This window comes from Azolla caroliniana, unplaced genomic scaffold, assembly GCF_043228905.1.
Source record: "Azolla caroliniana isolate FFs.n. ecotype wild unplaced genomic scaffold, voAzoCaro1.0.p SCAF_11, whole genome shotgun sequence".
Taxonomy (NCBI): Eukaryota; Viridiplantae; Streptophyta; class Polypodiopsida; order Salviniales; family Salviniaceae; genus Azolla; species Azolla caroliniana.
The window spans coordinates 845361-870046 of NW_028230446.1; the positions used below are offsets into that span (position 1 = coordinate 845361).

The 24686-nt window shown below is 36.9% G+C and overlaps 2 protein-coding genes across 4 annotated transcripts; both read left to right on the forward strand.

Moving 5' to 3' along the window:
- Positions 1 to 2522: 2522 nt before the first annotated feature.
- Positions 2523 to 11316, forward strand: CSK (chloroplast sensor kinase). 2 transcript variants are annotated; one of them, XM_087327250.1, is made up of 11 exons: positions 2523 to 2926; positions 6391 to 6668; positions 6877 to 7047; positions 7132 to 7452; positions 7662 to 7727; positions 8347 to 8415; positions 8513 to 8605; positions 9507 to 9585; positions 9673 to 9739; positions 9828 to 10107; positions 10771 to 11316. In XM_087327250.1, exons 1-11 carry the CDS (start codon positions 2776 to 2778, stop codon positions 11011 to 11013), a joined length of 1818 nt encoding a protein of 605 aa, XP_087183376.1. In that variant the 5' UTR covers positions 2523 to 2775; the 3' UTR covers positions 11014 to 11316. The 2 variants fall into 2 exon arrangements, with proteins under 2 accessions (XP_087183376.1, XP_087183375.1); XM_087327249.1 differs by having other exon boundaries at positions 2526 to 2926; positions 9507 to 9739.
- Positions 11317 to 12675: 1359 nt separating this feature from the next.
- On the forward strand, positions 12676 to 24338 carry MSH4 (MUTS-like protein 4). 2 transcript variants are annotated; one of them, XM_087327247.1, is made up of 24 exons: positions 12676 to 12832; positions 14519 to 14716; positions 14801 to 14836; positions 14986 to 15092; positions 15195 to 15240; positions 15380 to 15426; positions 15522 to 15629; positions 15930 to 16005; positions 17611 to 17683; positions 17786 to 17931; positions 18008 to 18093; positions 18530 to 18669; positions 18754 to 18896; positions 21536 to 21586; positions 21682 to 21745; positions 21821 to 21964; positions 22062 to 22132; positions 22270 to 22328; positions 22426 to 22582; positions 23153 to 23205; positions 23285 to 23383; positions 23476 to 23590; positions 23679 to 23801; positions 23893 to 24338. In XM_087327247.1, the coding sequence occupies exons 1-24, from the start codon at positions 12752 to 12754 to the stop codon at positions 24067 to 24069; spliced, it is 2400 nt and encodes a 799-aa protein (XP_087183373.1). In that variant the 5' UTR covers positions 12676 to 12751; the 3' UTR covers positions 24070 to 24338. The 2 variants fall into 2 exon arrangements, 1 of the variants encoding a protein (XP_087183373.1); XR_015530472.1 differs by lacking the exons at positions 23153 to 23205; positions 23679 to 23801; positions 23893 to 24338 and having other exon boundaries at positions 23476 to 23516.
- Positions 24339 to 24686: the final 348 nt, after the last annotated feature.

The window sequence follows — 24686 nt, forward strand, 5'->3', positions numbered from 1 at the left end:
CAACTCTCTGTAGTCTTTTGGTGTGTGTTTTGGTCTTGTTTGGGGAACTGCCAATAAGTTATTGCGAAATGTTTAGCGTGGCTCCTCTTTTCGCACCAATTTGTTGCTTTTGATTGATTGGACCTCTAGATGGCATATTGGAAGAAGTTGATGCACCCATTGATGAGAGCATATGATTTTGAAGATCTACCATGAGTTGCCAACGACGTTCAACAACAACATTGTTCATTGCTCTCGATCCTTGCTCAAACAATTGAAGTGCTTCTAACTTCATTGGTTTCCTTTCTTCGACTTCTGCGCTCATCCCAACTTTTGCTTCTTGCGTCAACTCTAGTTCTGCATCGACTATGGCATCATCCATTCACATTTGGGCCACATGATCTGTACATGGTAATGACCCACAAAGGGATGACATATGCCTCTCAGTGATCATTTGAATTCTGAGTAAATGCTCATATTTACTTGCAAGGTCTTGGCAATCACATTAATAGCATTGGAGCAAGATATTGTACCATAAAGTGGAAGTCAACATCCTCAAAATTCTAAACCAATATCAGGCCTCATTATTGGCCGGCATGGGGTAGTTTACAAAACAAGAATATACAAAATGTAATGGCAAAATTCCAAAGATTTATAATATCGATAGACCCAAAACAAAACGTGCCCATTTTGACATATTCATTTGAAGGAGCTCCGTGTCTTCATGTCCAAACAAATGCTTCGACCCTTATCAAACAACAATTCTAAGAACCAACATACGAGGACTAATTGTACACAATCAGAATATGAAATACACTTACAAAATCTAGAGATCCCAAACCTTGTATAGAATCTTCCACTAGCATCTGAATAGTTTGCATCATGTAATATCTACAATCAGTCCCATTGGGTTGAGTTGGTATGTGGAGTTCATGATGTCGGTTCTCTGGTGTATGATGCCATTATCTCCAATGTAATATCTACAATCAGTCCCATTGGGTTGAGTTGGTATGTGGAGTTCATGATGTCGGTTCTCCAATATATGATGCCATGATCTCCGGGCGTGCTTGAAACCTTCCTTACAACCATCTATGCCAAACTCTTCAAGGAAAGGGTTGTTAGACTATTCAATGAATCATAGTGCATCCAAACTAGTTGGATTGTTGTGCATCTTCATCCAAAGCATCGTTGGGTTTCTGATATGACAATTAAATTTTAAGTCAAGCTACTGCATTGAGTGAGGTTATTGCGATGAGTTTGACAATCGCATCAAGTTGGGCTATTGCGATGAGTTGGGACCCAACATTGAGTCGGGTTACTGAAATGAGTCTAGCTATTGAAATGAACATTGGAGTCGGGCTATTGTAATGAACATTAGAGTCAGGTTAATTAGAGTCTGCATTAGATAGTAAAGAGGAAATCTACCAAATTCTTTGTCGACGTATGAAAATTAACCAAAAAGCCAAGGACAAGTTTTAGCTTGGTACTCGATTAACATGCATTTTAATTGAAATTTAGTAGATTGATCGGACAATCAACGACAGATTATATGGCAACAAAGAGGTAAACAACTCCAAATTAGAGGTGCCTACGAAGCTATTGACCTTGGAATCTTTAAAAGAACGAAGAAACAACGCGAGCATCAATGCAAAATATCTAGCCTTGGATATATACATGGGCATTCTAGTAAGAGGCATGACATGGTTTAGAACACTCTAACTAAAACCATGTCTCGACCAAATTAGGAAGGGACATGAAAACGTACATGAAAAGGCAAACCAATCGGACAATGGCTAATGGGCATCGAGGAGTTGGGAGCTTTGCTTGTGTTGTCACAAGATCTACCCACTAGCTTCTGAGAATGATTCCTCTCGAATTCCCGTGGCCATAACTATTATTACTTATCCCCACACTCATTCATGCTCCCTTTCTTTCTTTCTTTCTCTCTCTCTCTCACATTCTCGTCGCTATAACAATTATATTACCTATCCCCATGCTCACAGATACTAGAGAGGAACATACATTCTGAAATACCCACTTCTCGGTAGAGATAAAGATTGATTCGGATTCATGAGGCTTGTATTGGGTCATATACAACTACTTGCATTGGCAAGTGCCAAAGGGCAATTTAATTCACGAGGCTTGTCTTGGCCATGGAATGTTCTGGGGACCAATGTCGGATGGGAGAGGTCTCTTCTGTCTATCTCTCTCTCTGCATTGAGACAGCCGGACACCGGACACCGGCATGTCTCTCTCTAAATTTTTGTTTCTAGCCACGTGGCTGTTTTCCATTCGCTGACCCTTGGGACGGGCGACCGGCCAAAGGAGAACGGCCACGTGGTCCGGGCGAGTGGAATCCGCCACGTGTCAGTGGTGGCAGCGAATGGAGACCCGCCACGTGGCCAATCTTTAGCGCGAGAATAAGAAGGAAGAAGAAGAAGAAGAAGAAGAAGAAGATGATGATGACATAGCTGCAGAAGGAAGAAGGAGAAGCAGTAGCAGAAGAAGGAAGAAGAAGAAGAAGAAGAAGAAGCAGAAGAAAAAATAGCTGTAGTAGCGGAAGGAAGAAGAAGGAGCAGAGATAGCTGAAGCGGAAGGAAGAAGGAAGATGAATCAAACAGATTGAATGGAGTGGCGTTGTATCGAGCCAGGGGTCAGGTTTAGGGTTTATTGGATGGACACGAAGCTCATCTTCGCCCCAGGACGAATCATTATTTCCTGATGTTGATGGCACGCTCCTCTCTCAGTTACTTTTCCCCTGGGCATCACGCGGTGATATGATTGAACTTGATTCTGATGGCATCCATTGCGCCTCCTTCTGTGTGCCAATGTCTTCTTTCTTCACCCCCTCTGCCTTCTCCCTGCTGGCGTTTCCATCAGGAAAAACAGATGGTTCCCCTCAGCATCTTATCCAGTTTTTTATTGGCTACACGAACACAATCAAAACGTAAGTGTTAAAAAAAAACTCGTCTTTTTGCTTATGGCGTCGGATTATATGCATTTTTCCTTTTCCCTATGCGGAATCTCTAGTGTTTCGTCACCATGTATGTTTCCTTCTCTTGAATGTGCTCGTCTTTCATCACCGTTTATGGTTCTGTCTCTTGAATGTTCCGGTCTTTCATCATCATGTATGGTTCTTTCTCTTGAACAATCTGGTCATCTCGAATGATGGTATGTTAAACTCGTTTCTTTTTTACAGTTTAATGGATCTGATCTTGTTTCCTTCTGTAAAGTCTTTGAGGACACTCTTTTGCATGTCAAAGAAGACTGAATTAGTGGGTTTATAGGTGGAAGCATGTATCTCATCATCTTCATGTTTTCCTTACAATATGGTCCTCTCTCTTGAATTTCCATGTCTACTTTGTATCTTTCATTCAAATCCTTTGTTGGCTAAATTACAAAGGAAATCGAGAAGTAAGTCTTAAGCTCCCTTCTTTCTTTCAAATTTCTTGTCAAGCTTGGCTCATCAGAGTTTTTTTAACATAGAGTGCCATAATTGCACGATTTTCTTTCCTTCTTCTGGTTTATGGGATCTTTTATTTCATGCTTGTGCATGTGAGACGTATTTTCAATACCGTGTTTCGTCATCTTTATATGTTTCTTGAGGAGGGCAGAGCCCATAATAAGAGGATTTATTGCTACTTTGTGGATTTCTGAAAAGCCTTTGACAGTATGCCACGTGCTCGGCTTATGCAACGGCTAGATGCCCTTGTGTTCCTATAGATATGCAATGGGGAATCAATGCACTCTATGATCCGTGTCAGGAAAAGTGCGGTCTTCCAAGGGTTTGTCAGAGGCGGTGGCTAGCAAACTTAGCGTGAAGCAAGGATGCCCAATATCGCACACTCTCTTCTGTCTCTATATAGATGAGGTATCACATTACATAGAGAGATTCGGGGGGTTAGGGAGCATCCTTAGTGGCTCTAGCTATTCAAATATTACTATATGCTGATTTTTGACTCTCCGGAGGGACTACAAAGACATCTAAATGCCTTAAAACTATTTTGTATGGATAAAAGTTTGTCGATAAACATGGATAAAAGTAAAGTGATGTGTTTAACACCACTCAAGCATGGGTAACAAGATCAAAACAAGAATTCTTCTTGGGAGAGAAAAAGGTGGAATACGCACGCTCCTACACATACCTAGGAGTAACATTTACAGGGCTTAGGTTCTTCTTACAAGAAGCTGCTTGTGCCCGAATTTCTCGTGGATATGCAGTCTTTGGTTCTCTCAAAATACAATGTGCACATTTGCAGTTCTAAGAGTCATGAAATAAGCTGTGGTTATTTGATACACTTGTTATATGGGGTAGAAACGTGGCGACCGAGTCTTAACAAGGCAAATCATTGGAAAGATTTAGAGAGAGCTTTAGTGTCAATGATTGCCCGCATGATAAGGAGCAAAGCATCGTTGCCCCATGATATAATCTGGGCAGAGATGGGAATGACCCCTATATTCATTGGGGCATTGTTCCGATCAGTGACTTGTATCCAACATCTTTGGGAGCTTCCTAAACAAAGGTACCCAAGGTTGGCACTTATGTCATCAAGACAACTGGCTGAAAATGGAGACATTCATTGTTGAGTATGCTGAAATGCAGCAATGGTTCGAGTTACATGGCATAAGCATAAATGCACTACCCCTAGTCTAGTTTCAATATAGCTTGGACTGTTCTCACTCAAACATGACCAAAGTGGACAAGAGTAGAGTAATCCGAATTGATATTATTAACTTGGGAAACAAGATACCATGGATCAGCCCCAAACTATCACGTGGTACAAAGATGGCCCACTATGAGACACTTTTTACACACATCGGAGGATGGATTCATCATCAGGCCACCTTATATGGACATACAACTATCCTATGCACTGCATAGTGTGATAGGGCAGCTGCGAACTTATCACATTAGTTAGAGATTGAGGTAGGCATATATACACGAATACCTCTAGAAGAAAGAATTTGTCAATTGTGTCATCAAGGAATGGAATCGGAAGAACACTATGTTTGCGATTGTAGTGTCTTTTATGAAATAAGAGGAGATACCATTGCCTCTTTAAACAAGGCTTTGGCCCACTACGCAAGGTAATGGAATATGAGGACCAACAGTGCCTAGGACTTTTCTTGCTAGAACTCAAGAGACACAGGGACAAGTTGTTGAAGGACAATATTACAACCACACAAGCTCATCCACAAAGAACAATCACAACTTTTTGTAGCCTTATTAGTCCTACCGATGCTACAAGTTAATCAAGGGCTACACAAATGGGCTCCCGACCAGGACATAACAAAGGGGTTACAATAGATTGGGCAATAGCAATTTGTCGAGCATGTAGGCCCAGCCTCACGGACCACGACCTCACCACCCTTGTCATCGACATATAAAGGCCATTATCTCTTGCCATCGCAGGCGCTTCCCTCACTTCAAAGACCTCTCCATTCTGGATCGACCTATGCTAGAGATATTTTGAAGAAAAAAGTTATAATATATCTAACTTGAGAATCTTTAGTCTCTTTTTATCTTATTTACTTTTATGTTTACTTAGTAATATTATATTTATTTATATTTGTTGTTCTCAAAGACGAGACAACACTTAAGATGTAGTCTTTTGGTTGGTTCTATAGGCTATTTTGGCCTATTAAAAGACGTTAATATATCTTTCTTTCTTTCTCTCTATCTTGAATGTGCTGACATGTAGCATCTTTCATTTCATGTCTTTCTTGGCAACATGAAGGAAATTGGAAAGGAAGCATTACAACTTCTCTTCTACTTTTTCATTCTCCTATCAGAATAGACTTGGAGTCTTTTAAAATATGGAATTCTGTTGCATGATCCTTTCTCTTTCTTGTGCTAACTGGTTGATAAGATCATCCATTGTAAGGGAACCATATATTCAATCCTGCATTTCATCATCTTCACGTTTTCTTTACAAATAGTCTTGTTGCATGCCATGTTCTCCTCTCTATTTCTTGAATTTGTTGGCCTGTAGGATCTTTTATTTCACACATTTACATGTGAACTATATTTCCAATCGTGTTTTCATCCTCATGTTTTCCTCATGATATGGTTCTCTATCTTGAATTTGGTTGCTTATAAGATGTTTTATTTTACGCTTCTGTTTGATACAGAAAGGCAGAGAAGTGAAAATTTTCATTGCATTTTCCTTTAAAAGAGACCCATTTCAGTGTTTTTGTTATCCAAATTTCAGATTTCGGCTGTGAAAATAGGTTGGTTTTCTCATATGAATCATGTCTTTTATCGACAACTTTTCCTTTCTCTTTCTTGAATCTGCTAGGCCATTCATTTGGTGCGTTTATATGTGAAATATATCTGGAATCTCTCATAGGATTGGGTGGTCTCAATGATATTTCATTTCATTCTTTGGTATGTGAACAATTTGTGTGCAGGCTCACTCTATAAGGACAAATACTATCATTTTGTATCCGCATGGTCTTCACCTCAGCCTTCACTTAGGGAAGTACAAAATATCGACAGTTTTCCATCGTCAGCCAATGCAATTGTAGCGGCAATCAATACTGTAGCCTCCTCTACTGTAGAATTATCTTTCAGAAGAGATCCGGAGACAAAGGAGTTGTTTTCTGGCCCTAGCGAAGACTTTTTAGAGCTTTGCCAACAGCAGCTCATTATATGTGACAGTTTGTTGGGGGCAAATGCAAAGTTCACGGTGAATACTTGTTTCCTCATGTTTTTGGAAAAGGGAAAAACACTCTGAAATACCATTGAGTTTTTTGTAACAAGGGGTATTACAGATTATGACAATTTAGGGGCATTTGGGGAAATAAAAGAAATCTCAGGGTATTTCAGAGTTTTTCCTGATGGAAGATGAATCATTTTCCGTGGTTATATCTCCATAAGTATGGTCAATGTTTCAGGTCTATATAAGGCCTGCAGAAAGCTATGGTAAAGCAGGAATGGAGTTTAGGAGAGTTGCAGCTCACCCTACGTGGATGTTGGGAGAGTATGATGCAAATATCGTTATAGTTGGTAACTATGATACCTCTGGTGTTCTACAGTCAGCGGAATCAGCATTATTGGAGAGAGAGGTAGAATATTAAAGATGGTCATCATAAGACGTAAGACAAGAATACATGGCTTAGCCAGCTGACAACTGAATTCTTTATATACAGGCTGTGGAGATCCCAAAACTTCATGCTTTGGTTTTGCCAATGGTGAAGGACTTCTTTTTGGTTGGTATGTTGGTAGCAGAGTTAATATCTCCAAGACCACAAGAGATCTCTAAACATGGAAAAGTAAAAGCTCTAAGACCAGAATGGCCCCCTCGCCAAGGAACCTTGCGCGTACAGCAGCTGGGAGAAGCAGAAGGACCCGATGGAAAGAATAGCAATGCAGCCAGTCCATCAAACATAGTTAGTTATTTTTCAGAAGAACAACAATCACAAGGAAGAAAGATAGCTCAATCGTTAGCAATTGCTAGCGTGATGGATCAGGTACAATTTCTCTTCTTCAGATACATTGTAATGATTGTATAAAATCTCCTTGGGGAGAATGGAAACGTTCATTCTCCAGGTTCCACACATCTTAGCTACTCTAGAGTGATATCAATCTCCCATTGGTACAATGTAATCAATGAGGCTTTATTTCTCAGATATGACATCAACATTTCAATGAAATTAGGACTAATTCTTCGTGATTGCAGAGGGCCTTACTGTCACAACAATCTTCGTGGCGAAGTGGAGTTCATATAGGAGATCTTTTGGAGAAAGTAAGCATTTATTATATGATTAATAATGCTATTTCATCACCTGTTTGAAATCAGTCATTCTTGGTTTCATCGAGATATGAAAAATGGGGCGAATTCCTTTGCATGATCAGAAACAATTTGTGATGCAAGATTAAAACTTCTGTGCAAGATATTATTTAGAAGAATGCTATGTAAAGTGTAAAAATGGATGTTATGATGATAAAGTGATGCAAGCATGTTGCCTTAAAGATCTTGGTAAGGTCAAAGGAGTAGGTGTTCTTTGCATGTAGGTACATATGCAATGAAGTCATCACCTTGAATAACAGCTTCTATGCTTTTGACATCAAGAAGAGAGAGGAGCTTCATTTATCAAGTTGTTAAACCTAATCTTATGTTTCTCTATAATCTTTCCTAATGTTTGTTTAACTATTGAAGTTATTGCTTGAACGCTCTACCTTCATGACATTCTACTCGGCTTAATGTGTCTGTGTACCATATTACTATAATATGCATACGCATATCCTATCAAGTTCCTGTCAAGAATTACAGAATGTACAGTCAACTGGTGGAATGTTTCATAATGTAAATTTTCATTTTATACATATATATTTTCTCTCTGATACAATCTTGAAATGTATAGGTGCGAGGGCCTTTAGCTGCAATACGGACTCTTGGAAAAATGCTTCAGCCACAGCTGAAGAGAGGAGAGGTTGCAATATTATATACAATAGTTAATAAAATTATTGACATTTCCTACGTTTTATTTTATCTATGCAACAGTTCTAATTGAGATATACACGATGTAGATTTCTAGTGATGTCTTGGAAGATATATTAGTACAAGGAGAGCACATGAAGGATGTTGTCCAGAAATTTCAAGATGTGGTTTATGTTAGCAAGGTGAATGTTCGTCTTGCTATATTGTTTTTGGATTATTGTCTTTCTCTTTTTGTATCCAGATTGTGACGTGCCATTGTTTTTTATTGTCTATGCTTCAATGTAGTTAAGGATGAAGCTTTCTATTAATGATAGATTGTGTGCACAAAGATGTTTTGAGGATGTGCCTATGAATGCTCAAAGTAATGGTATAGTTTTTGGAAATTATCGGATGTTAATAGTTGTGTAGAATTTTTATAAAGAATAAGATTGAGATATGTTATCTTCAGGGGAGAGGGTATCTTTGTATGTCGGCCTTTTGGACTTCTAGAAGCTTATTAAGAATAAGACTAAGGTATGCTATCTTCAGGGAATAGATTATCTTTGCACTTCAGTATTTTAAACTTCTAATCATCATAGTATCATTTTGGTTAATGCATAATCACATCTTAGAGTCAAGAACCTTTTCTATTTTCCTTACAATGCAGCAAGTCTATCAAAGATAGATAGTTATTCTTTGGTGATAGTGATGATGATGAGAAGGAGCTTTCAGGAGAGTTCAAAACATCCACTTCCGAGTTTTGGCACTATGTACTACTTTCTAAATGTGGCTTAGTCTTATATTTATTTAGTTTCTCAGGTTTTATGTTTTTAATTATTTTATTACTATCTATTTTGGTCTAGGGTGCTACTGCGATTGACATGATATTGTGGGAATTTTCTATACTGTATACTGAATCATATGTCCTCCACATGGGGCCTTTCTAATCACTGCTGTGTATAGTGGATACCAGAGTTTAAAAGTGTGTTTATTGCAAGCTGAGGTTTTCTTAATTTATGTTCTACTTGAGATTGTTTTCTTGGACAAGCTTATGTATTAGAAAATATAACATTGAATATGATTTTGAAAGCTTCTTATCTACAGAATACCGCCAATATGCTGCATAGCAAGACCAAGATGAATGACAACATTCTGGATGCTGAATTACTTAAGGATGAGGCAGGTGAAGCACTTTCAGACAATGATGCGTCTGTAGATGTACAAAGGGAGCTACCTCCATTTACTTCCTCTGTATTATCCGCATCCTCAGGTCAAAGTGATAGAGAGGCACCAATGCCTCCTGTGGCGCTTGCACCTCTGATGCATTCAACTACGAAGTAAGCATCTCATTAGAATTCAGTATCAACAAATTGGTTTTGTTGCTCTTATAGCCTATTTTTAAAGCCTCCCTGGTCACTCGCACAGGTCATGTGATGTGTCAAAACTATTGGTTGACTTAGTTACTACTGGTGCTGTTCTGGCTAATAAAAAAGGGAAGATCTTAGAGCTTAGGCAGAATTCACAAGAGTCTCCCTATGTTGCTGCAGTAGATGAATCAGCATTACTGCAGGCATTCAGTAATTTATTAGAAGGTTCTTTGCAACATATTTTACCTGGTGGATGGGTCAAGGTAGAATTGATGCGTGCACCAGGAGGAGGAGTGCTTGTTGTCATCGATAATAATGGACCGGACTTAAGTTTGATGGCAAGTACCAACTCCTGCAATGGATGATTTATATTGTGTATTTTACAGTATCTCAATCCCTATTTGATAAAGAATAGTAGCAATAAAAGTATACTGAAAGGGGTTGGCGTTTTTTTAGTGACTAATGTTTTGTGAAAGAATACTACTACCCATCCTAACAAGAATATACAGACTGCCTGATTCTCCTTGTGCTAGGGATATCCCACTTTTCAGTGCGAGCGATCTGCAAATAGAGAAATGATTCATCTGGCAAATCTTTGGTTTTAGTAGATGACCAATTCCTACTAAAGTTCATAGCCTGCAAAGTTCCTTATTTTGATAAAGATTTTAAGAATTGTTTCAAATTGAAAGATCTGTATATTTGTAAACATTTGCAAGAGTCAACATGTGAGGCAGCTTTTAGATATGTCCAGATTACAACTGTGTGCCTCAAATTTTCTAAACATTCTCTTAGATTTCCATCTAATAGTATGCTTGGATATTTTGTGAATTTGCATAAAGATGGCGCAAAGCTGTGAAGAGCAGTATTGATTATGAAACAAAGATAATCTGTTCAACCAAAGTTCATGTTCTACTCTTCACATTTGATGTGATTTTGTTTTTTGGACATATTTTCAAATAATTGACACATGTTGCATTTTTTTTTGTGTGTGCATGGTTCAGTCACAGGCTCAAGCACTTGCTCCATGGGGTTCAGGTCTACAAGTTGGTGGAAAGGGGAAGGCTGCAAGAGTTATTCTGGATAATGGTACGGAATTTACAGTAGCAAGAGATATCCTTGAACAATATGGTGGTGTTCTTAGGATAACATCGCCTTACTTACCTAACGCACCCCGTGGTATGGGTGGTACACGATTGGAAGTATGGCTGCCCTGTCCCCTCATAATAAGAGAATCAGAATTGTGAGTCCTTCCTAGGATGTTCTTAGAAGCAAAATTTTGCTTTCCTACCAAATGTCACAAAAGGTCCTTTGTTTGGGGCAATGAAGGTGAGATATGGCCCTTCGTTGAGGTTATGTATGAGCATGTGGTCTTCGGTTCTTCTAACATCGAGCTGGGAAACTTATTGTACAAAAGTGCGCTAATCCTGAGATCGATCTCAAAGTAAATAATTCAATTATAAGTAAGTAACACATCTTCATGTAAAACTTTGGTAATTATATCCCTATCAGGTAATTAATGATGCAAATACATAGAATTAGTTCAATTTGGTGAGTTCGTACATTGAGGAGTGATATTGACCAACCCCCACCCTTAAACATATACAACATGTATGTATGATTTGGATATCTATTTAGTTTGCTCCATAACAAATTCCTATTTGAATACCAGATTGCCGTTGATTATGTAAGTGTGCATAAGTTAAAACTGTGGAGTGTTGCTGTTGATTACCTACTCATGGGTCTCCTAAGATATCCCTACTAAGTCAATTATATATTGGATGTATGAGTTGCAGCTATCTATAATTCCTAGTATTGGATGTGGAATGCATTTAAGTTTTGTAATCTCGAATACTCATCACAAATTTCGATAGGTTCTCACCACAATTGCATTAGAGCCATTGACATTACTCCAATGAATACAATTGGGTGAGGCAAGGTAGGATAAGTCCATCTAATTCATCCTTGAATAATGAATTCGTTGGAAAATTGATTTTATTGAAAAAGGTGAACCTTGCATGCATGCGGAAGGAAGATGGGTCATGGGTGGAAAATAAGAAAAGTGCAACCTTCTTGATTCTCAAGTCTCGAACTTTTGCAAGGACTTACGAAATTGGCATAAATGTAATCAGTCTTTGATATTAGATTAAACGAAGAGCCACACTTCCCTCACATAGAATGGCAAAGAATAGAAAATTCTTGTCTCATGTCCCATAAATGTAGGGCAATATTTCATTGGTCAGTTGTTGAAGGCGAAAGATGATGTTTTTTAAGTTAATCCAAAGTGGAATGAGGATGTGGTGGTTTGCGACTTCATTGACTGGATTCTTACAAGGATTTTCTTGCATACCGAACTATTCACACCTATACGCTTGAACCCCACAATCGATTGTTCTAGTTGAATTGTGGCGATAACGTATTTTGATCGTGCTAGAAATGTTTTCTACCTTGACTCCAGCCATTCCACTCACATTGAGACATCATGCTATATTGCTATATTGCATCTTCAAATGCTCAACGTCCGATAAGTTGACAACTTTGGAGTTACAGATCTCTTCAGGACGATGCATTTCAGCCGAAAGCAAGTGCCATCCACGTGAAGCCTACGAGTGTGTGTAGTGGTCAAATCGATAGACTTTGGAAATCTTCTCCAATGTCAGTTCGGCGAGCGAGCGTGTGTGCTCGATGCGATTGAGCAGTGGCATGGGCGGGCATTTGGTTGAGGCCGGATTGAGGGTTGGGCGGGCCAGAGATGATTCCGAGTCCACGGGTTTTGGGCACATGCCAATGTTTATGCAAGTACATGCATACACTCTGGGTCCCAAGGGCATCCATGGAATTTCACATAGTTGATATGCTAACAACTTCCTTCCTTGCTCATACATGCATGCATTCCTATCCTCTCACAAACCTCACTTGGAAGCTTCTGCTTGATTAGGGTTTAGGGTTTTTGCTTCTTGCTCCTTGTTGTCGGAGGAAGTAGAGATGGAGGAAGCGCAATACCAAGAGTCCCTGAGAATCAAAGCCCAAGTTGTCGTTGGAATGATCGAAAATCGAGCCAAGGAGGTATAAGAAAGAAAAAACCACTACTCTCCTCACGCCAGATGATCTGATTTTTTGTTGGAGGATTGCATCGTCTCGTGATCTTTGTTTCTTCAATGACCACATTTCATCTTCTGTTGTTCGTTTTTTAATGTTCTTTGACGCCATTTCATGGTCTATTGTTTGTTAGTTGATGATATTTCATGATAGCAATTTATGATCTTTGTTTGTATATTTATCAACATTCCATCATCTTTTGTTTGTTTTGGTAAGAGTTTATGATCTTTGTTTGTAAACTCAATTACAATTCAAGATCATGTTGTTCTGTTCCTTTTAAGAGCATTCAATGTCCATTTGCTTGTTTTGGGAACATTTTATGATATTCTTTTGTATGCTTATCAGCATTTCACGATCTTTGTCATTCCTTTTAATAACATCTCATGATATTTGTTTGTTTTGGCAACAATTTGTGATATTCTTTTGTAGGTTTAGCAGCATTTCATTATCTTGGTCATTCCTTCTAACGACATCTCATGATTTTTTATTGTTTTTATGGCATTTTGTGGTCTTTGAATTTCATGTTTCATGTGTTTGACAACTTGTCTGCATGATCTTTTTTTGTTTTGATTTCGTGATCTGTTGTTTGTAGTTTGATAACATTTCCTGATCTTTGAATACTCTAAAATCAAATGATGATCCATGTTTCTTTAAAATGATCACAAATCTATTAAGTAATTTTCGCTTTGTAAGTGACATGAAGTTTCTTGCATTCTTGACATAGATGTAATTTATGTACGTAGCTCTTCCTTCCTTGACATAAGAATAACATATGTTTGTAGATTTCTTTCAAATGATGATCCATGTTTCTTTAAAATGATCACAAATCTATTAAGTAATTTTCGCTTTGTAAGTGACATGAAGTTTCTTGCATTCTTGACATAGATGTAATTTATGTACGTAGCTCTTCCTTCCTTGACATAAGAATAACATATGTTTGTAGATTCCTTAAACTTGAGGTAATCTCAAGATGCCATGTTTGTAGATGTCTTAAACCAGAGGTAATCTGGGCATAGAGGTCTTCTGAATTGGACATGAGAATTGAATCTCTTCTCCTTTCTCAATACACAGAGATCAGAAGTCTAATGGTTATTTGACAAAATTTCACGATCTTTGTTTCTTTAATTACTGCTGATGCTGATGTGTTTAAAGCATAGTTGACAATGAAGTTTGTACATGGATAACAATCTTTCCAAGTAGTTCTTGCTGCAATTGACATGAGAGTAGCATCTCTTCATTGTTCTCAGTACATAGAGATCAGAGACTTATTGTTTTTTTATTACATTTCCTGATCGTTGACTCTCTAAAAGAACCACATTTCGCTGATTTCATCTCTTTGTATGTGGTAATGACGTCTTTGACATGAAATGTTTTGCGTTCTTACCAGTGAGGTAATCTAAGAAGGTAGGTGTTTTTTGTGAATTTGACATGAGAACATCATCGTTTCATTTGTTTCAATATGTAGAGATGACAGATCCTTTGTTTTTTTTGAACACATTTCATGATCTTAGACTTCTATCACTATATTTTGTGATCTTTGTTTCTTTAGGATTGGACGACCTTCCATGGATCATTCCATCTCTTTGCATGTGGTAACATCATCTTTTTGACACGAGGTTTCATGCATTCTTAATGCAGAGATAATCTATGCAGGTGGGTCTTGCAGCATTTGACATGAGAACTGCATCTCTTCATTTGTCTCAATATATTGAAACAAGTCGTTCTTACATGAGCACTTTAACTCTCCTTCATTTCTTCGATCCTGTGGAGATCATTGTACCCCCTACTTGCAGTGTCCCACATGGTATTGCATGCGTATTCGAACATTTCAAGCAAAGCGAAGCTAGAAAAGTAATATATATATCAAAGACTTTTCTCATCTGGCCATTTGATTTTAATTCAAGAACTACCATTTGAATGTGTTATGCAATACAGATAATTTTGGCAAGAGGATGTTTTGATGATACCAAGGTAACAAGTTTGAGCCTAATTCTTATGTTAATATATTAACAGAAGCTCTTTCTACAAATGGATAATACCTGTTTAGTTATGCAGTATAACTGTATACCAAACCATTCCATTCCACAGTTTATATATAAATGATGTTTCTCGTGCTTTAGGGTGCTTTGATGGTCAAGAGTCTTGCAGCTAGAGAACCATCTGTGCTTGATAACTATTATAAACAATATTATCTTTGTCTGGGAGCTGCAGCTGCAGTGATAAAGTGGTTTGTTTAGTAAATGACAAATTTTGTGAACTTATGCTAACATAAAAAAGAACCGATTGATTCTTCATTGTATTTGATTCCATTTGTCAATTTCGTTTTCAGGATAGAAAATGAGAAAGGAGTCATTATAACTCGTCACTCTCTCCAGGTGGGGGAATTAAGCATTTTCCTAATGTATAAACTGTGGAATGAGTTATTCTGTTTCTTCCAGGTGGCTGCGCCTTCAGTAATCATTTACAATGCGAGATTCTGAAGTTTGATGAAAATATACTTTCACTCCTATACAGGTTACTTTCAATGGATCAGCTGATCACATGAGTATCGATTCAACAAGGCATATATAATTCCCCCTTTTCCACGTGATTTTCAAAATTAAAGTTATACCAAAAAGTCTCATATTGAAACTCTCTGGACTTCCTTGGGTTTCAGTGTGCAGAATTTGGAAGTAATTGAACCCCTTTTGCCAGCAACAGGTCTGCTCAATAAGAAGCACAGCAGTCTTTTCCGAATAATGAATACTACAAAAACCATTGGCGGGTATAGAAACCTAGACTCCCTTTTTCATCCAATATTGTACAAGGTACTGCGCATGTTTTTCTATCTTCATGGTCTTCATGGTTCTGAGGGTAAAGCATATCCCCATCCTAGAAATTATTGGTTTGGAATTTGTGTATTTGTTTATTAGTTTCTTCTGTGGAATGATAAATTGAAGTGGATTCTAGTATGAGACAATGATTGTTTGATTCTTATATGTACTTAAAATTTCATTCCAGTTGAATTCTGAAGATGTTTTATAATTCATGTTTTTGACTTGTTCTTTTCTTGCACATTATTCAGATCAAGGCTTCTAAGAGCTAATCTTCTTCAACCACTAAAAGATGTTACAACTATAAACACTCGCCTTGATTGTCTGGTATGGTTTGCCATGACAACGTTTTGCATATATTTGAGTTTAAGAATTTTAATCTTTAAAGCTACCATGCAATGTATTGTCTGGCTGTAAAATGTATGTGTATTTTTATTTCTCCATGGTTGGTTTGTTCTCGAAATCAGAGATGTGATGAACATGGCTAGTTATTTTTACGACTAGGGCAGCATTTTCTAATCTTTGGTTGACCATGTCTCTCCCTAACAGTTCTATACAGTAGATATAAAGTAATGCTAAATCAAAAAACATTTAATACACAAAAAAGAATGTTTATCCCTTTCTACTGAATGGAACATGTTGCTAAAATGGAATGTTGCACTACCTATCAAGTTTGGAAGACTGATTTAAAATGGATTATAAGTAATTTGCATTGACAATGTTATATTGCAAAGAGTCACCATAAAGGGATATATACTAAAGTTATGGAGCATGGATGGGATACCCAAAATAAGCAATCAAATAATTTAAACTTAATGTCCGCAAATTTAGAATTAACATCAAATAATTTGGAATTAATATCAAAATAATTTAGAATTACCATCAAATAATGTAGAATTAATATGTGATCATTTAGGCTTAATGTCTAATAATTTAGAATTACAATAAAATAATGTAGAATTAATATCTGGTAATTTAGAATTAATGTCTAATAATTTAGAATTAACATTAAATAATTTAGAATTAATATCTAAGAATTTAAAGTTAACACCCAATAATTTAGACTTAATGTCTAATAAATTAGAATTAACACCTAATAATTTAGACTTGACATCAAAGAATTGAGTTACATAAAGTGAGGTTATTGTTTTTGATCAAACACAGCGGACAGCTGTGGACTGTGTGACAATGCTTTGTAAAAGCGACCATCACCTATGAGTTATAATTCAGTAAGCCCCTGTAGGGATGTGATTTAGGACATGGCATTGTTTGCGTGCCCCTATTGGTAAATAATTACTGGATTGTAGTAAACTCAACATGTCAACAAGGTAAATCCAATAGATGTGAAAAAGATAAGGAAATAACTCACGTTGATTTGAATCATAGAGTGGTAAATTCGATGGTTCATATTTGGGAGAAAGTGACATTTAGACCTTGCTCTCAGAAGAAAATGACGATGCTTTGTAAAAGCAACACCTATGCTCTGTAATTGAGGAGGGCCCCTGTAGGGATGCGATTTAGCACACAGCATTGTTTGTGTGCCCCTATCGGTAAATGATCACTGGATTATATAGCACAGGGTCACTTTTTCTTGTAATAAACTCAACATGCCAACAAGGTAAATCCAATAGATGTGAAGAAGATAAGGAAATAATTCACGTTGATTTGATGTAAGGAAATAATTCAAATAATTCATATTTGGGAGAAAGTGACATGTAGACCTTGCTTTCGGAAGAATAAAGATGTAATCTCCACTTAACTCACGTTGCATGCCTGATATTCTCAATTCCTCCTTCATTGATTCAATTGAAACTTTTTTTCTTTATTCCTTTGTTATTAATATCCTTTTTTCTAGCTGAAATTTCTTTCCCCAACCACTATTGTGGGTAATATGTCCTTAATGCCATCGTTGGTTTCACATCATTTATGAAGGAGGAGATGACAATGAACGAGAAACTGTTCTTTGGACTTTCTAAAGCACTCATGAAGTTTCCAAAAGATATTGGTAAACACAGTCAAAATGGATCCTACATATGTATTCATAAAGAGTCTCTGCGTAGACTTATTGAGAGCATTTTTCTTTTCTGAAATCTAAATATCATTAAAGATCGGATCCTCTGTCACTTCTGCTTTCGGCAAAAGAAAACCGTAGACAGCATATCAGATTCCTCTGGTTCTAAAAGGAGTCAAGCCCTTATTTCTTCTATTATTCTGCTTAAGCAAGCAATTGCAATTCTTCCTGCTCTTACAGAGGTAAAACATCAAATTTAGAAATATAGCAATCTGTCTTGAATGCTTTACGACTGACAAAATTCAGCTGGGATTTCAGGTTCTGAAACTGGGCAAATCTGTGCTTCTGTCTGACATCAGAGAAGCTGTTTGTGAGAATCCAAAATTTGACATCTTACAGAAGAGGTTTCTGCACTTCCTCGACTAAAACACGGAACCAAATATTAAAGATAATAAAGTCCTTGATCTTTGTAAAATTCAGTTACCAATTCTTTATCTGCCATTTTTAGCTCGCATGACATTCAAAGTTATATGTTATCTGTTTCGGACAATGATTAAGTGATAAATCCAAGAACGTCATTTGCTTTTTGTGTTGAATGAGGACTGGAGAGTTTTGTAGAACTTTCAGATATATAGGCAGATGGTGTGTATAAACCTGGGGTTTTGTTTGTGAATGTTTTATCTAATGATGTATTCTGTGCAAGTATGCAATGTTGACCTACATACAATTTGAAGAATCTGCAATGTGAGCAAAGTGATGATGCTTGAAGGCATACATTGCTGCCTAAATGGTTTCATCTCCAATTCAACCAAAATAAAACTAATGCAATCCTCTTTTCAGAATCAAGGAGGTTATTGATGATGATGTACTACATGCAAGAGCACCATTTGTTGCACGGACACAACAATGCTTTGCCCTGAAGTCTGGGATTGATGGATTTCTTGATATTGCAAGGAAGGCATTTTGTGAAACTAGTGAAGGTAAATGAAAATAAGTAATTATATCAGCTACTTGGATACATGTTCTTTTACAAAAGTACTTAATTTGTAGTCTGAGTACTTCAGCAATACATTCGTTGGGAAAGAAGTATAGAGATACAATGGGTTTCTTGAATCTGAAGATGCCTTTCAATAGCAGAAGGGGATTCTATATAACTATACCAGAAAAAGATACAGTTGAAAAAGGGCTTCCAAGATTATTTGTTCAGGTATATTTTTTAGGATTCATGAAATAATAATATAAAAACACTTAATGGGTCTTGACAGACTACGAGTAAAGGTATGAAACTACTGATTGGTTGCTGTCACCTGACTTACCTGACATGGAAAGATTAAAATAATTCTAATTTTAATTTTTGAGATCTATAGTGTCAATGTCCAAACAAGCAGATGGTATTAGCAAAACTCTTGATGATTAAACAATTGTAGAAGAGGTCACTTACACCTTTCCCATTTCCCTTAAATAGTGTACAGATGATGTCAGGTCAGCATGGTGCGTTGCAGTCCATTTCTTCTATTTGCTAGTAGAGCAGAAATATTCTGACTGCAGATTAATTCAATTTCTCTGATGATAAAATGTGAGTGGTTCCGTTTTGTATGAAGAATGGCCAATCTTTCTAAGTGAAAACAATATGTTTCAGCTGAAGGCACACATGAGTTGAGCTATTAGAAAAGCAGAAACTGATCTTCCAGGAACTCAAGAAAACAAAACTCTGGTTATTTTGAGTGGTAAATTTAGCCTATGAGCAGTACATTTATTCCTGGGAATGATTTGTTGGGAGTATACCTAGTGATTCCATAGAGACAGATTTGTTGGTCAGATACACATACAGGAAATCACATCATCATCAATTGCTTCCAACATTGCCTGTGGGACTGGAATAGGAGATACCATCGTCTAGATGCTGGTGGGGATAATTTTGGATTGATGTCAAGTGACTATTACCGTTGTATCACATAGTACATTAGGGAAAATTCTGAAATACCCGGAGTTCTCATTGTTTCCCTAATCACCCCTAAGTACTACGTGAAAGGCAATGAATCAAAAGATATAGAAAGGCAATGAATCAAACATACAATTACTCACTCACACATGCAATTGAAGAGGGACAAATTGACCTTACTATTGCTCACATTGCACATGTAATTATGCGAATATATCAAGCAGGGCATTTGGGGACACCATTTTGTGGGGCATTGTTAATACTGGTGGGTTTACTAGGGTACTGTTTTTATATGAGTCTACAGCCCTTCCAGTTCTTTTGCATGGGTGGGATATCAGGTGACATAATGTCATTATAACTCTTTTGGGTTTTATCAGCCACTTGGAGACATCAAAATTTTAATTTATATATATATTTTCTCACTTTTATGGGTACTAGTTATTGTGTTATTGTAAAAAGATCAGGCGTTGAATCCATGCAGAATGAGTGTAATCAACTCTTTGTTCTCAAAGATGAGAACATTTTTAAAATGCAATATCCTGTTTGGACTCTTAGGCCATTTGGCCTTGTAACAGATGACAATATTATCTTTCGTTCTTTCTTCTTTCTATGATAAATGGCAAGATCATTACAAAGGCTTCAAACTGTTCTGATAAACCAAGTCTAGTTGTTAAGTAGCACACAACCAGTTTTGGCCAATATTATGCTTCTTATGCATTGTCCTTGGACTTCGTAAGAACTGGTTGGGTAAATTAATACGAAAGTTTTGCTCACCCAGAGAAACATTATTTTATTTTTAATCGCCTACATCTCAATGAGACTGTTCCACAGCAAACTAAATATAGGTTACACATTGCAGAACATACAATAAATAAAAATAAAAGAAACATCTATTATTAATACAAATGTATATTAAGAAAAAGCAGAACACTGTTGCCTGTACAATGCTAGCATCCACTGAAATACTTGCAAGGTCATGTATTTTGGCCCTAATGCTTGTTAAAACACATGGATTAGTATTATAGGAGTTCCAATGGATAAATACTTGCAGACAGCTGCTTACCCTTAAAGAGTGTGGAGTCCACATGATGGGCTGTGGCTGACTACTTTCCAGATTGGAATGCCCTATAACAGAGTGATTAAAAATCTCCTAAAATTGATTGAAACAGTGGTGCAATATTTTCCGTGATACCTTGAGCACACTTTAAAAAGCTACTTGTAACAAAAGTCTAAGGCTTCTGCCCTAGGATCATACTTCTCAAGTTGTGAATGCTAATAAAGCACATGATTGATGTTTGGATCAATGATTGATGATTCTATTTAACATCCAAATATTCTGTTGCCTGTACAATGCTAGGATCCACTGAAATACTTACAAGATCATGCATTTTGGCCCTAATACTTGTAAAAGCATATGGATTAGCATTGCATGTTGTCCATAGGATAGTACTTCCAGACAGCTGCTTACCATTAAAGAGTGTGGAGTCCAAATGATGAGCTGCTGCTGATACCTTCCAGCTTGGAATGCACTATAAGAGAAAGAAAGAAAGATATATTAACGTCTTCTAAGGCCAAAATTGGCCCATGAGACAATTGCTTTACAACAAAATGAGTATTTATCTAATCATCATAACAAATCTTCAAAAATTCACTGAAAGTGATACAATTTTCCCCAATATCATGAGCAAACTTTAAAAATCTGTTCGTAACAGAAGTCTGACGCTCCTGTTCTAAGATCATATCTCTCAAGTCGTGAATGCTTATAAAGCTTTACGTTGAATGTTTGGATTAATGATTGATGTTTTTATTTAACATCCAAATATCTAAATTGAAATTTCTGTGCGCATAAAATTCTGTGTGCTGGTAAGTTACCCACTCTTACTCTCTTTTTTGTTCCCTTTCAGGTAACCAAACAAGGAAAAAATATTCATTGCTCAACCCAGGAATTAATCTCTGTGAGTCTCTGGTTCAAATCAAAGATTAAAGTATCAAAATCACCTCCAGAGGTAGAGTTCAGTCACATGTGGAGATCTGTTTTTGATGGAGACAGTTGAATATAAGGAATAAAGAAGCTGCAGCAGAATGCTATCGTAGGACAGAAATTTGTTTGGAAGGTTATTTAAGTTAAAACATGAATGTGAAGCTTTATTTTATGTCAACGTATTGATGACATTTGTGTTCCAATACAGGGATTATTGACAAAATCAGTGAGGATGCAGCCCTTCTTACTGTGTTGGCTGAGTCAATCTCTCTTCTCGATATGATTGTGAATTCATTTGCATACATGGTCTCAAGCAAGGATATGGGGAACTATTCTCGGCCAGAGTTTACAGGTCTCTGTACATGAAAGAGTCTTGGCTACTATAATCTTTATACATTTTGTTAATCTCTGATGTTCTATAAGGTTTTAATTTTCACTTCTTGTAATAGATGACGGACCACTGGCTATAGAAGCTGGAAGACATCCTGTTGTTGAAATTTTGTACCCTGAGCAATTTGTGGTAAAATAGACAGAACCATTTCATTGTATCGTTTTCAGCAAATGAGAGCTTGATTAGTTGTTTACCTACCAAACAAAGGAGTTATGATTTTCTTTTTACTGGACTGATGGCTGATGTCGTGAAGTTTATTTCTACAGCCAAATAATCTGTTCCTTTCTGAGGCGTCCAACATGGTTCTTGTAACTGGTCCAAATATGTAAGACTTTGCTGCATGTTTCATTTAACTGGTGTGCAGTTCTGTTGCATCCAATTAGTATCAAAGTTTTTGTAATATATCACCTCTCTGGTATCAGGAGTGGAAAAAGCACCTACCTGCGACAAGTTGCACTCATAACGATTTTGGCTCATATTGGTTCATTTATTCCAGCTCAATTTGCTTCTTTTCGAGTTGTAGATCACATCTTCACTCGCATAGGTTCTGGTGATAATCTTGAATTCAATTCCAGCACGGTAATAAACTTTTGTTTAATAACTCAATGAAAATGGACATGTTTTCAGCTACATTGCTTGTTTCCATGTATTTTATTTGTTGCTTGAGGATGATTGTAAATCCAGCCTAAATCATAATCATTGAATAAACATCATTTATACATCAATATAGGAATATGCTTGTTTTAAAATCAAGAGGACTTGGGCTTAAGTTGAGTATAGTGAAATGCATAACGATCCTTTGAGCTTGGTTAATCTACATAATGAGATATGAAGAGATATAGGATTTTATAAGTATTTTCCTGGCCTATGAGGCTGATAACAAATATTGCACATTGTGTGTGCTGCACACAGTCATGTGAATTTACATAAAAATGTTATAATTGATGTAGTTGCAATTGTAAACAAAGTTTATATCATCAGTTGACCACCTAGGCAATGATGCATCATCAGGAAGTGATATTTGCAAATTCATTTTTAATCCAACAAAATTGACAAATATTTTCAAGACAAAAAACTGAATGTTTTCTCAGACGGAAAATATATTATCGTACTGATTTACTTGATATATTATTGATTTATTTTATATAGTTCATGATGGAGATGAGAGAGACGGCTTTTATATTGGAAAATATAACACCTCGGTAAAATGTTTTTTGAGTTCAGAAGCTACCGAAAACCAAAGTATGATCAAGATTGTTTACAATTGATGACCTTTTGCAGAAGCTTGGTTTTGCTAGATGAGCTTGGAAGAGCCACATCATCGGTGGATGGTTTGGCAATCGCCTGGAGCTGTTGTGAACACCTACTGTCTCTAAAAGCGTATGTAAGGATGTTTAATTAGCATCCTATCATCTGTATTTGAGAACACATTATAACTGATATGCTTTTGAAAAATGTTAATTTTAATACAGATACACTATATTTGCAACCCACATGCAGAGGCTAATAGAGCTTCCCAGTATTTACCCTAATGTAAAAGTTTGTCATTTTCATGTTGACACAACACATAATCGGCTTGATTTCAAGGTAAAAAAAGGCACAAGGTAAAAAGGGCACAAGAGTTAAGGTAGGTTCCTGATCCTATTATCTAACCTCGAGAACTTGTAATTCCCAGTTTTCCTTGAAGGAAGGCCATGCAATTGTTCCTCATTATGGTCTACTGCTTTTGGAGGCTGCTGGATTCCCCTCTGAAGTTGTTGAACGTGCAAAGAAAATCGCCGAGAAATTGAATGAAAAGGTGGTCGTTTTTGCAAGTTAGGTTGTTATTATGGTTTTAATAGAATACCTGTATTTGAAAAATTGAAATCAAGTTCTATTCTTTCTACCAGGAGGGTGTAAGGATGAACGATGGTTATTCTTCAAGCTTTCCTCTTAGAAAAGAATACCATGTTGCGCAGAGACTTTTATGCTTGAAATATGCAAATTTGAGTGAAGAAAGCCTTCGCAGCTACATTCAGAACCTCAAAGATGCTTATACAGATGGAGAGCTGCCAGGGACAGCATGAACAATCTTCTCCTTCTCCATTCATGCAACAGTAAAATAAAGGTATCATTTTCACCATCTACTGTATAGAGTTAGAAAAAGAAGAAACTATTTGCCAGCCTGCCCAAGGGCTCTCCAACTATTATCATGAATTTGTGATCTCCAGCCGGCTTCTATTTAAACCTTGTTTTTGTGAATAAAGGCAATAAAAAGCAACCATAGATCCTTACTGCAGACAGATAGAACAATAATGTTGAGATATTATGGAATCATGGTTTTCTTGCCTTGTTTGATGTAGCAATCTAGGTTTTAGTTGTGATACATACCATCCATCTGTTCTATGGTAGGCTTTTTAGAGTGGTTCCTCCCATGGCCAAATGAAAAAAAAGGTAAGATAACATCCACATTTGCCCAAGTTGAACATTTCATTATCGAACCATATATTTGCATTACTTGCAACTTTGCGAAATGTGTTTGGCAAAGTCATACGAAGGCAAACAAAGGAAATATTTCCTCGTCATGTTGATCAATATGATGATGAAGAATTGGCAACACTTTCTCACAATTTGAAGCGATGGAGCATGTTGTGGTCTACATAGAGGTAGTCTTGTTCTGTGACATACTTGGGGAAATGGAGAG

Bases quoted from the DNA above. Each gene is read 5' to 3' on its own strand.
- CSK (XM_087327249.1), top strand. From the start codon at position 2,776: ATGGCATCCATTGCGCCTCCTTCTGTGTGCCAATGTCTTCTTTCTTCA. The intron at 7,048-7,131 runs GTAGAATATTAA...CTTTATATACAG, and splicing joins CAGCATTATTGGAGAGAGAG to GCTGTGGAGATCCCAAAACT. The intron at 10,108-10,770 runs GCAAGTACCAAC...TGCATGGTTCAG, and splicing joins GACCGGACTTAAGTTTGATG to TCACAGGCTCAAGCACTTGC.
- MSH4 (XM_087327247.1), top strand. From the start codon at position 12,752: ATGGAGGAAGCGCAATACCAAGAGTCCCTGAGAATCAAAGCCCAAGTT. The intron at 14,837-14,985 runs GTAACAAGTTTG...CTCGTGCTTTAG, and splicing joins GATGTTTTGATGATACCAAG to GGTGCTTTGATGGTCAAGAG. The intron at 21,746-21,820 runs GTTATTTAAGTT...GTTCCAATACAG, and splicing joins GACAGAAATTTGTTTGGAAG to GGATTATTGACAAAATCAGT.